The sequence below is a fragment of the Penaeus chinensis genome, chromosome 40 (genome assembly GCF_019202785.1).
Source record: "Penaeus chinensis breed Huanghai No. 1 chromosome 40, ASM1920278v2, whole genome shotgun sequence".
In the NCBI taxonomy this organism is placed as follows: domain Eukaryota; kingdom Metazoa; phylum Arthropoda; class Malacostraca; order Decapoda; family Penaeidae; genus Penaeus; species Penaeus chinensis.
The window spans coordinates 17407867-17420366 of record NC_061858.1 but is presented as its reverse complement, the minus strand read 5'-3'; the positions used below and the strand labels follow the sequence as shown (position 1 = coordinate 17420366).

General features: G+C 40.0%; 1 protein-coding gene across 2 annotated transcripts in view; it reads right to left on the bottom strand.

Annotated features, from left to right (window-relative positions):
• LOC125047188 (collagen alpha-1(XI) chain-like) overlaps positions 1-12500 on the bottom strand; it is a 58335-nt gene that overhangs the window by 27741 nt on the left and 18094 nt on the right. For both annotated transcript variants that reach the window (XM_047645317.1, XM_047645318.1), the window contains exons 2-3: positions 7011-7074; positions 5242-5279 (exon numbers count right to left, since the gene is read on the bottom strand). In XM_047645317.1, the coding sequence (XP_047501273.1) occupies positions 5242-5279; positions 7011-7074 (102 nt within the window). The remainder of the gene's footprint in view (positions 1-5241; positions 5280-7010; positions 7075-12500) is intronic.

Sequence of the window (12500 nt, the reverse complement as noted above, 5' to 3'; positions counted from 1 at the left end):
GAGACTCTTCTTCGAATTATTCTAGTACTACCTTGCAGCAATGATATTCACAAAGTAGTAATTGACTACATGCGTTTCTCTTCGCAAAACCAGCACCATACTGATGCTAGTGAACGTATACTCTGCCTTGTAGACATAACACCAGATACAGCCGCGCCTTGGGCTAAAAATAACCTGTGTTTTTTACAGACTCGGAGCTTAAAGGTTCGCGTTCTTCACCATACACCATGCGTCATAGTGTCATTGCAAAGCCAGAGATAATAATTTCACACTGAAACAATTATAATCCTTACAACGTCTCCCAAAAACCAAAGAGGAAAAACAAACATCGGGAATCAAACAAGACATTTATCTTGTGTGATCGAGAAGTACTCCTACGCGTGATATTCATATAACTCCACCTAAGACTACGGAAAAACGCCTTTCTGTAAGCCGGGAAACGCGTCCTCGCAATCAACAGGACCCATTGCCAGTCGAAAAGGAGAAGACATGTACCTTGTCGCTTGGCATCTCAACGCGATATGGACTTCACTTTCAATCAGCACCTTTGCGTCTTCGCCATCGACGCCGCCCGTTTGCCACCTCCAACCTCTTGACAGACAGACTATTCAGAACTTTGAACAATATGAACTGCACCGCACCGCCCGGAACACAGTTGCAAGTATATACCGGATATTGCATTTCCAAACTACCCATTAGGCCCTGTCATCTAGACAACCCAGGCACATACTCAGTTGATATAACCAGCGACATACACAAAGCAGAAATTAATTTACCTGAACAAGCGACGCCCAGCACTTGCTTGCCTGCGTCCCTCAAACACGTAGGCTCGTCCGTTTCCCACGATATGATACCCCATTTAGCATGCCAATTCGCTTTTCGTTCCATATTCCCCGGAAAGAAAAAATATATATGTATAAAATATCACAAAAAAGCTTGAGAAAAGAAAACTAAAAAAAAAAAACACGTATTCTATCAGTTTCAGCAAGAAAACATACATAGGCCTATTACGAAACCGCCACGTATAATAGCAACTTCGTATTCGATTACACCGTACAATCGCCTATCTGTTAAGCCTAAAGACAATATACACACTACTGAAAACATAAATCAAACTAACGAAGAGCGAAAAACAAATGATGACCCTCCCTTCAAAACCGCCCGATGAAACAGCGTGATCGCCTCTCTTTTAAAACCTCGGAAGACGCAAGAACAACCCACAGATCCCCGGCTGATGTCCACTGGGAGAAGGACGTCGGGGAAACGGACGAGGATGTCATCGAAGAAGTCTAATTTCCTCCCATCGCGTGTGACGTCTAGGGCGTAAGGGACGCGGTCTACTCTTTGTGTTATCTACTGTGTCTTTAAATCTGCGTTCTGGCTTTCTCTGTCTACAAAGAGTGTGGTTTTATTAAGAGAATAGTTTAAGGGGAAAGAGGCAGGGGGAGGGGGAGGAAGGATGGACGCCGAGGATGGAAGGAATGAAGGGAGGGAAGGAGGGAGGGAGGGAGGGAAGGAGGGAAGGAAAGGAAGGAGGGAAGGAGGAAGGGAAGAAGGGGAGGGAGGAAGGGAAGGAAGGAAGGAAGGGAGGGAGGGAGGGAGAGAGGGAGGAAAAGAAGAAGAGAGGAAAAGAAGGGAAGGAGGGAAGGGAGCGAGGGAGAAGAGGAGAATATGGGGGAAGGAGGGAGGGAAAAAGAAAAAAAAAATACGAAGAAATAGAAGATGAAGAACAGAATAGAAAAAGAGGAAAAGCAGTTAGAAGTTCTTTTTCACCCCTTTTGTTTAGACATCAGGAATAAAGGTAAGATTCGTGATAAGAGAAGAAAGAAAAGAAACAACTACACAATCACAATATTTCAGATCCCGCGAGCTTTCCAAGAAATCACCGCCGCCATCCGTCCTTCTTGCTTGCAAACCTGCCCCACGCACTGAATCCTCTATGTAATTAATTCGGCTCCTTAATTAATGACGATTCAGTGTCCGCAAAAAGTCACGGCCAAACTTCAGGCGAAAAGATCTCCACACGCCCTAACAAATGGAAGGGCCTCGTGCACATGAAATGAACTTCAGTCCGACGAAAAGAAGTTCACGCACACAAGATTAAAAAAAAAAAAAGGATAGGAACAGATCTTCACGCACATGAAAAGAACCTCGAACACACGAAAAATAATTCCACGCACACGAAAAATACCTCCACGCACACGAAAAATACCTCCACGCACACGGAAAATAAATTAACGCACACGAAAGCAGCTTACACTCGCAGGAAAGGATCTTCACGCACACGAAATCAACTTAAACGTACACGAGGAACCTCACGCACACGACCCGAGGAGCGAGTGGGGTCGAGTGGGCGCACATTTTCCCCTACGTCGAGATACTGCGTCTTTAAGCTGTTCTTCTCCCTTTTTTCTTATCTTTTTCTTCCGTGATTCGACCCTTTGTATGTTGATAAGTATAGTAACGAGTCACGGCCATTTATCGATTTTTAAATATTCAAGTTTATTTTCTTTCTATAATAATTCGATTTTCTTATTAAATGGTTGATATTCGTAGATTTCTTTACTTCGTAGATTTGTTTACTTTCCTTTTTTTATTCTCCCAAGAATGAATCCTCTTCAAGAGAAGCTCGGCAAACACACCCCAAGACGCGCTGTTGTTGCTTTTTATAACCGAGTGTCTTCGTTATCTCGACCAGCGCCAACGGGAAAGATGGCAAAGCTCTTTATTGACACCCTATCGATTTCCGGGTCGCGTATCGGTGGTCCATCACACTCGTCAAAGTTTCAACTCACTCGTTGCGAATTGACGACGGCGACGACGATGAAGACGACGATAAGGACACCCGGAAATAGCAAAAGGTTACAGTACAGTCGCGGTCAGAACTCGAGTCAAAGCGTGTTTTCGAATTCCGTCCGTCGCCAACACCGAAAGGGACGCGAGGTGTGTTTAAGGGTTCCCAAAAGGGTTTCGATGAGTTTCTTTTTTTTATTTTCGAAGCTTCATTCACGAAGCGACTCTTTCTGTCCGTGGCTGTACTTCTCGAAGCGAGGCGGGCGGACGGGAGAGGAAAAGGGATTTCTTCCCCGAGCGCAAAAGTTTATCGAAGTATCTGCATGTATCTTCCACTGTGCGGACGTCGACTTGGTTCCGTGTGTGTGCGAGTGCTTGTCTCCTTTGGGACTTTTACTACTCTGTCTCTTAATTTATAGATTTACTTATGTATCTCAGTTTATCTCTATATTTGATTATTGTACATCCATGTCTAACAATCTAATGATACGTGTGTGTGTGTGTGTGTGTGTGTGTGTGTGTGTGTGTGTGTGTGTGTGTGTGTGTGTGTGTGTGTGTGTGCTGCCTTGCTTGCTGGCATGTTTGCTTACTTCTTTGCTTGCCCATTTCCGTCTTTTTAGTTAGTTTCCTCTTGCACAATTTTTCGTCTTCTCTATCTTCATATCATCGGGAAAATCATTCGTTGAATTCAGTAAACGAGGAGGAATAAGGCGAACGGAGATTTAATTTCCTGAAAATAATCCTCATATGATAACACATAGGAGCAAGTCGCTGAAAAACTGTTGGAGAAAAAAATAAATAAAAAAATAACGGCCCACCGGAGTAATACGGCGGCCATGTTTGTTTACGTCTTACGCCCGCCATTTTTTCTCTTTTTTCTTCTCTTTTTTCTACATCAAGACCTGATTCGCGCATCAAAACACAGCACAACCATAATATGAAAATAAAATAAACGATTTAAAAGAGAAGACTCGAAATCGAAAGAGAGGTAGAAAAAATGAAAAACGAAAACAGAATTTCCGAAATGGAAAAAAAAAACACAACCATAACATCAAAATAAAACAAACCACATCTTTTTTTTTTTTTTTTAATCAGAAGAATTACGATGAGAGACAGAGAGAAAATAAAAAAACAGAAAGAGAAACAGAAAAACGGAAGACGAAACAGAGAAATTCCGAAAAGGGAAAAAGCGAGCGCGACCGATGTTGAGAGCCATCTGTCCTTGTTCACACCGCTTGTGGCTTCGTTAGAATCAGAGTCAATATGGTTTCTGGACAATGGGAGAAAAAGACAGGGAAGGAGAAGGTGGAAGTGGGTGCGGGAAGGAGGAGGAGGAGTAGGAGGAGGGAGAGGAGAAAGAAGAGGTGGAAGTGGAGGAGGAGGAAGAGAAGGAAGAGGAGTGGGAGGAAGAGAAGGAAGAGGAGTGGGAGGAAGAGAAGGAGGAGGAGGAGGAGGAGGGAGAGGAGAAAGAAGAGGTGGAAGTGGATGAGGAGGAAGAAGAGAAGGAAGAGGAGTGAGAGGAAGGGAAGGAAGAGGAGGAGGAGGAAGAAGAGAATGAAGAGGAGTGAGAGGAAGAGAAGGAAAAGGAGGAGGAGGGGGGGTAGGTGGTGCTGGAGTAGGAGTAGGATGTGGTATTGGTGGTGATGATGATATTGGTGGTGAAGGAGGCGGGGGGCTGATAGATGTAGAAGGAAAGAGAAAAGAGGAAATGGAAAAAAAATGAAGAATATGAGGAAGTGTAGAAAAATTGAGTATGAGAAAAAATACAGAAAATAAAAGAGAGAAAGAAAGAAAAAAAAAAAACGTAACTTAGCAAGTGTTCATGATAATTACGTGTACTGAGTATTGTTCTAGAATTTCTATGATAATTACAAATAGTGTACTTGATACATAGGAAACAGTGGGGGGAATATTATGTAATAATATGTAATTAACGGGTAAATCAAAAGTATAAATGAACGATAAAGACAATTACCCTAAAATACAATGGGCTTGGAATCAACAGCATAATTATTTTGTTACTATCGTAATTATCATCTTTACTGATATCATCAACAGTGGAACATTAGAAAAACTATAAAGGAAATAAACATCGTGATAATAATGATAATGATGTCAAATCATGATTATAAAAAAACATAACTATAAATAATGATAGTGGTAGTAATGACTATGATGATAATAATGTCTATAATAACATTATTAACTACAGTAACAATAACAGTAACAGTAATAGTAATAGCAACAATAACAAAATAACGATAACTATGATAATAATGATAATTACTAACAATAAAAATTATATTCATATTGATAATAATGATGATGATGATAATGATGATAATAACAGCAACAAAAATAAAGTAATAGTAACAGTAATAATAATAATAATATCAAAAATAATATCAGTAACAAAATATGAAACTAAATAAATAAAATGTCACTCACCAAGTCCACATACTGTCCTTCTCGTTCATCATAGGAATCTGTTGAGAGAAAAAAAGCAAGTCACCATTCACATAAACTGTACATCTTTAAAAGGTCATATATGAATACATTACTTAACCCAGGCAAGAATACATGTCATGCCCAATGTATTACAAGTTTATTTATTGTAATTACACAAAGATGGCTCGACAAGTGCTTAGTCACCAAGGAGTCGGTTATTAGTCCTACGTATCTCACCCGTTTAACCTTTTCCTCGATTTTTGGAAGGGGTCTTTTGGCATTATTTCATTGTCTTAAATGTTATCGACATTTTAATAACAATTTAATACTCATAACATTAATAACAATAATAATAACAGTATCGATATTAACTGTATTAAAAAGAAAAAACACATTTTCCCGCCAATTCAAGGAATGGGGAAATCAGGATCGGTCACTGGGGCTACTGATAGACTCCTTGCCGGCTGAGCACATGTGGAGCCATCTGTGTTTAACAACATTCACAATAAAATACAGGCGACAGAACATAAATCCGGGGCGAATGGGTTAAATGTCGCAAAAGGTCACGGTATTTTCAGTAGCATCAGGCCAGTTAAATACAGGGTTAATGCAAATCAAATCTTCAAATAATTACAAGCTAATAGTGATCGCGTTTAAGAAGAAAACATGATAACATTTTGTTTTTGTTTTGATAAAATACGTATTACATTGTTTCCGTTTCTATAAATAAACAAACTTATAAGCGCATGTTTATCATTAAAGCAGTATATCGAGAGAAAAAGAGAGAGAGAAAGAGAGAGAGAGAGAGAGAGAGAGAGAGAGAGAGAGAGAGAGAGAGAGAGAGAGAGAGAGAGCGAGAGAGAGAGAGAGAGGAGAGAGAAGACAGAGAGAGAGAGAAAGAAAGAAAGAGAGAGAGAGAGAGAGAGAGAGAGAGAGAGAAATATGAAGAGTGTATTGAAATGCAGTTTCAAGATGTTGCATGGTCAAGCTACAAATTCTTCAGAAGTTCTGGTCACACACGAAAGAAGTTTAGAAATGAAGTTTTCTGAAGCCGCTGCCACTCTTCCAGCCCGTATTTCGCCTGGAAATATCTCCAGTGCAGTTAAACTCGCCACTAACTTATTCAAAACCAATAGTAAATGAACAATAATGAAATATTAGAAAAGCGTCAATACCACGAACAGTAAAGTTAAAAACAAAAGTTCTTCTTGAATGAAGCATCAAAAGCCTCACAACAACAATAACAAGTGTAAGGAAAAACAACGAATGAAAAACGAGGAACTTCGAAAACAGTGACTTGTTCCAGTGATGATAGGAGGAAAATCTGCTTTTAAAAAATAACGCCCGCAAAAGACAAGCCTTCAAGAATCATGATAATTGTTATGCCATATTTTGTTATTTCATATTTCAATAATTTATTTTCAATAAAATCAGATAGATAAGTCATTGGATATGTCGGTGCATCGTCTTGATAGATGGCACTAGCCGATGTTATGACTTTTTTATCTTTTTCATTCATAGTTTTCTATTATAGACTAACCATCAAAGTTTGGAAATGTGAAATGTATATCCGAGAGCTGAAAGGGTTGATGAAACATATTAATGAATGAATTAATGAACAGAAACAACAGAAAAAAATAAACTAATTAATGTACAAACAGGAAGTGCGGGCCGTCCCCAACATGGAACTCTTAATAAACAAACAAACAAATACATAAATAGAAAGATAAATAAATGATAAACAATAGATAAACGAGGAAAATACTTACGCCGGGAATGTTCTGGAAGTTCAAATGGCTCTATCGGGGTTGGTTTGAGGTTAGCGCCGTCCAGCTGTTGGAAAGAGAGTAATGCAATAAATAAAATGTATTTCATGTATTCCTGTGTGTTTCTTTCTTTCTTTGTCTTTTTCTTTCTTTTTGAAGTGAGTGAGTGAGTGGGGGGGGGGGGGTAAATTGTAATTGTTTTATTACTGAATAAATAATTGATGGGCATAGTTCTATGTTTTGATAGGCCTGTATCCTACTACTAAAAGTTGAGAGCATTTTAAAATTATTTTCAAAAACTCATTTTCTTTGAACTTTTGAGTGAATGAAGCCTCGAAACATCTTAATATACCATACACGTACAGACATAGAGCTGAACAGAGAGCGAGAGAGAGAGAGAGAGAGAGAGAGAGAGAGAGAGAGAGAGAGAGAGAGAGAGAGAGAGAGAGAGAGAGAGAGAGAGAGAGAGAGAGAGAATAGATCAGCCAGGAACACCCTTCTTTGGTCTTAGCAGCGAAAGTCATTCACAAGTTTCCCTGAACTTTCTCCAAGTAATCCAGTCTTTAGGTCGGCCTCCTTGGTTCGCATTTGACAACCTAGACAAACTTTCTTTATAAACTGGAGGAGTTGACGACGTGCGAGTTATGAATCGTTTCGATGTGAAATGGCACGAGGAATACAGCGTCAGGAGATCGTTATATGTCAGTCTTCGATAATTCCGTTTATTTTGATCTGATTTCTTGTTCTTTTATATTTGTTTCATGTTTACGTGTTTTAGTTCATTGGGATACACTTTTTTCCCACTGATAACTTTGTTATGTGTTTTGATAATGAAAGAATTGATATTTAAGATACATAATTGTTAAATTTTCTCTTTTTATCTTTATAAATCTCAGAAAAAGGCCAAACTTTTAAAACTGATAGAACTAACGCATTCTAATAAAATATCCGGACAATGGTAATGTATTCAACACCTTTATTTTAATGACTCTGACAGCAGACTTCCACTGAGACAACAACAGTGACTGCGTGTTGAGTGTCTTCGCTGAAATGAAGTTACAGCGGAGTTGATACGAACTGTAATGAGTGTACGATATAAACTTTGTGAGTGTGCATCCATTAATTAAATGAGGAATCATTCTGGTGATGTGGTAGTTTTAGTTTTGAATTGCTTATTCTCATTGTCATTATTATGTAAATGATTATTACCCATGATACTGATTTTAGCATTAGCGTTAGTACATTTATAATCACCATAATCATAATCTTCGCAGCTTTCGTCATCAGCGATATTCATTTTCCAGAGCCTCCTCCCCCTCGCTTTACCCCCCCCCAAAAAAAATCCTCGGCTACACGACCCCCCCTTCCTAAGCCACTCCCCCCACCCCCCTCCCCCCCAGATTTCTCGCAAACACACCAAACCGTGGATTGTGTTTGTCCCCGTGGTCTCTATTGTTGCTGTGATATACTACTATGTCTGTACTGTGTAATATGGACTCTGCGATGAATTATGAATAGTACTTTGGTTACATATACGCGGTCATGTTGCGCGAGGTATGCTTGAATGAGGATTTGTTTTGCAAATAATAAAGGGAATGGGCTGAAAGAGGAAGAGGATCGTAGGTAAAAAAGGGATTATGTATTTTCATAATTTTGGCTGAAAGGACAAATATAAATTGATGTTATTATCAATAATAATAACAATAACAACAGCAGCAACGCCAACAACAAAGATTATAATACAAATATCAACAATAATAATAAAAATGATAATAATGATAATTACAGTACATCAGCAGAAAAAAGCGCTGGCGTCGATAAGAACCACCCGCGCATGATAAACTGCACCCATTACGCCCTTAGTTGCATAGAGAGGGCAGTGACACAGTGACGTCATGGTGGATAGAATTACGCTTTCGGTTGCCAATTTGTTTGATATTCTTTCCGTATTATTTACTCGTTCGTATATTTTGATTTTGGATATATTTTCTTTCTTGTTATTCGTCTTTTTTCAATAATTTCGTATGCTTCTTGTTCCATCGTATCTTTTCTTTCCCCCCTCTTGTCCCTTTCCTCTCCCCCACTCTCTCTCTCTTTCTCTTTCTCTCTCTCTCTCTCTCTCTCTCTCTCTCTCTCTCTCTCTCTCTCTCTCTCTCTCTCTCTCTCTCTCTCTCTCTCTCTCTCTCTCTCTCTCTCTCTCTCTCTCTCTCTCTCTCTCTCTCTCTCTCTCTCTCTCTCTCTCTCTCTCTCTCTCTCTCTCTCTCTCTCTCTCAATTTCTCGGCAATTACCAAGACAAGGGTCTTGTGGCACACTTCAAAACCAACGTTTGTTTACGTTTTAAAAAGTTTCCGCTTCGATTATATTAAGACAATGTCGGTTTTGATGAACGAAGAGGAAGAAGGAGAGGAAAGAAGGGGGAAGAGGAAAAGAAGAGGAAGGGGAAGGGAATAGGGAAAAGGAGAGGAGGGGAGAAAGGCGAGAGGGAGAAGAAGAGAAGAATAGGGGAAGTGGAGTAGGAGGGGAAAGGGGAAGAAGGAGGGAAAAGGGGAGAATGGAAAGAAGGGGAAGGAAGGAAGAGAAGGGGAGAAGGAGAGGAGGGGAAGGGAAAAAGAAAAATGAGAGAAGGGGAGGAATGGGAGGAGGGGGTAAGAAGAGGAAGGTGAGGGAGAAGCAAGTAGAAGACGGAAAGAGGAGGAAAGAAGAAAACGAGAAGAGATTGAAAAGGAAGGAAAGTAATAGGTAGAAAGAAGGAAAGGAGGAGATAAAAAGAACCGAAAAGATAAGAATTGGAGGAAGGAGAGGCGAAAGAAGGAGAGGAAAGGGGAGAAGAAGAGGATGAGAATACGAGATGAGAGGAAGAAAGAAGGAGAGGAAGGAGGGAACAAAAGAAAGGGAGAAAGGAAGAAGTAAATACTAATTATAAGAGAAGGAGAGGAAGAGAATAGAAAAAGAGTTAAAGGGAAGAGAAAAAGAGCAAGGAGAAGAAAGAGGGAAGGACGAGAGAAGAGAGAAGAAAATGAGAACGAAGAGGAATGAGGAAAATGAAAAAAAAAAACGAAAGAGAAAAGAGGAAAAATATAAAATAGGGAAAATGAAGAAAAGAAAAATAACGGATAAAAATAATTCTTAAAAAAAAAAAAAAAAAAAAAAAAAAAAAAAAAAACGCACAAGAAATCCATCTTAATTTTAAGAAAATGATCTGCGATTCTTTTGAAATAAATAAGAATCAAGAGCATTTTTTCCCCCCTTCATTTTGAGAATCCTTTTATAATTCCAACCGATCTCCGTAGAAAACCTTATCAAATATGTGCAAAGTTTATGTCTCTCTCGAAGCTGTCATTTTGCGTTGCCATGGTAACAACGCGCGTCCATGGTGTATATATCAGAATTAATTTCCTGCTTATTGTTAAAGTTTTTGCTTATCATTTCTAGTGGCGTTGAAGTTTTGCTGTCGGGTTTTGCGATCAATTTTATGTCTGTTGTTTTCGATTGGTTTTCATTATCTTCTCTGTATTTCCTTTTTCTTCTTTTTTGTTGTGTCTTGTTTTCCGATCTCTGGTTCTTCCGTCTCCTTTTCTTCTTCTTTGTCTTCTTCTTTTTGTGTTGTCTTCTCCTTCTTCTTTGCCTTCTTCTTCTTCTTTGTCTTCTCCCTTTTCTCTCTCTTCTTCTTCGTCGTTGTCGTCTACTTCTCCTTCTCCTCTTCGTCCTCCTTCTTCTTCCTTATCCTCTGCTTTATTCTCCCTCCTCCTCTTCTCCTCCCAGTTGTCTCATCGTGCTATGTTTTTTTCTTCTTCTTCCTCCTTCCTTTCTTCCCCTTTACCTTCTTTCTCCTTTTCCTCCTTCATATTATCCCATCCATCGTCGTTTACTTCTCCCACCTTTCTTCCTCCGTATTCGCATTTTTCCTATTAGTAATTGTATTTTCCTTCATCTCCATCTTCCATTGCAATACACATTTTTACATTCTCATTTTTATAATAAAACAAAGAGCGAGAATAATCTACGAGGCTCAGCCTATGGAAGAATGAGGGACAAGTGAAAAGAAAACGACAAAGGGAATGTAGAAAAAGGAGAGATGGGGGACATAACAGAGAATGGAGAGAGACAGAGACAGAATGGGAGAAGGGGAAAAATAGTCTCCATGTATGTGTGAAAGAGAGAGAGAGAGAGAGGGGGGGGGGGGGGAGAGAGTAGAAGGAGAGAGAGAGCGAAAGTTGAAAAAAAAATGATGACCTCTGTGTGTGTGTGTGTGTGTGTGTGTGTGTGTGTGTGTGTGTGTGTGTGTGTGTGTGTGTGTGTGTGTATGTGTGTGCGTGAGAGAGAGAGAGAGAGAGAGAGAGAGAGAGAGAGAGAGAGAGAGAGAGCGAGAGAGAGAGAGAGAGAGAGAGAGAGAGAGAGAGAGAGTGAGAGCGAGAGAGAGAGAGAGAGAGAGAGAGAGAGAGAGAGAGAGAGAGAGAGAGAGAGAGAGAGAGAGAGAGAGATAGTTTAAGTGGGCGTGCGTCTACTATGTGTGCCTGCGTATTTGTGTATGGTTGTGTGTATGCGTGTCTGTATAGCTATGTGTGTTTGTGTGTCTAGATATCCGTGTATCTGTGAGTGTTCTGAGTACATGTATCTATGTGTTATATATCTGTATTTCCGTACTGTGTGTCTATGTACAAAAAGAAAAAAATATAAAAAGATAAATAAATAAATGAATAATTGAATAAAAAGATAAATAAATAGACGAATGAATAAATACACAGCAAAGGAAAGATACGTAAAGGCTCCTTCAAAACACTTTTCAGAATTCCATCACACAGTTACGAAAGTCTTTACGAATAATTATCTTTGAGCGAAAAAAAATGTCATTACAGGCTCATCATTTTACGTATGTGAGAAGGAGAGAGAGAGAGAGAGAGAGAGAGAGAGAGAGAGAGAGAGAGAGAGAGAGAGAGAGAGAGAGAGAGAGAGAGAGAGAGTAGGAGCAAGAGAGAGGGAAATGGAAATGGGAGAGAGATGGAGGAAAAAGGGAAGAGGATGAGAAGAAGGTAGAGAGAGAGGGACAGGGACACAGAGATAGATAGATAGATAGATAGATAGATAGATAGATAGAGAGAGAGAGAGAGAAAGAGAGGGACAGGGGCATAGAGAGAGAGAGGGACAGGGACAGAAAGAGAGAGAGAGAGGGAAAGAGAGAATTCACTAGATATTTTCTCCAAGTTGCAAAATGTCGTTTTCTTCATCCCTCTCCTCCCTACCCATCCTCTTCTCCCCATTCCCTCCCTATTACCCCATATCTCTCCCCCTCCCTACCTCCCAATACACTCTCGGCACCCTCCCTCCGCCCTTGCCGCCCCCCCCCCCCTCCACTTCCCTCCTTCCTTGTACCTCTTCCCCATCCCCTTCCCATCCTCCCCCCTCCCCTTTCCACCCCCCCAACCCCCAACCCCCTTTTCCACCTAATCCTCGAAGCAAAATGACATTGCTCACGAGATTTAACCACCTGCGAA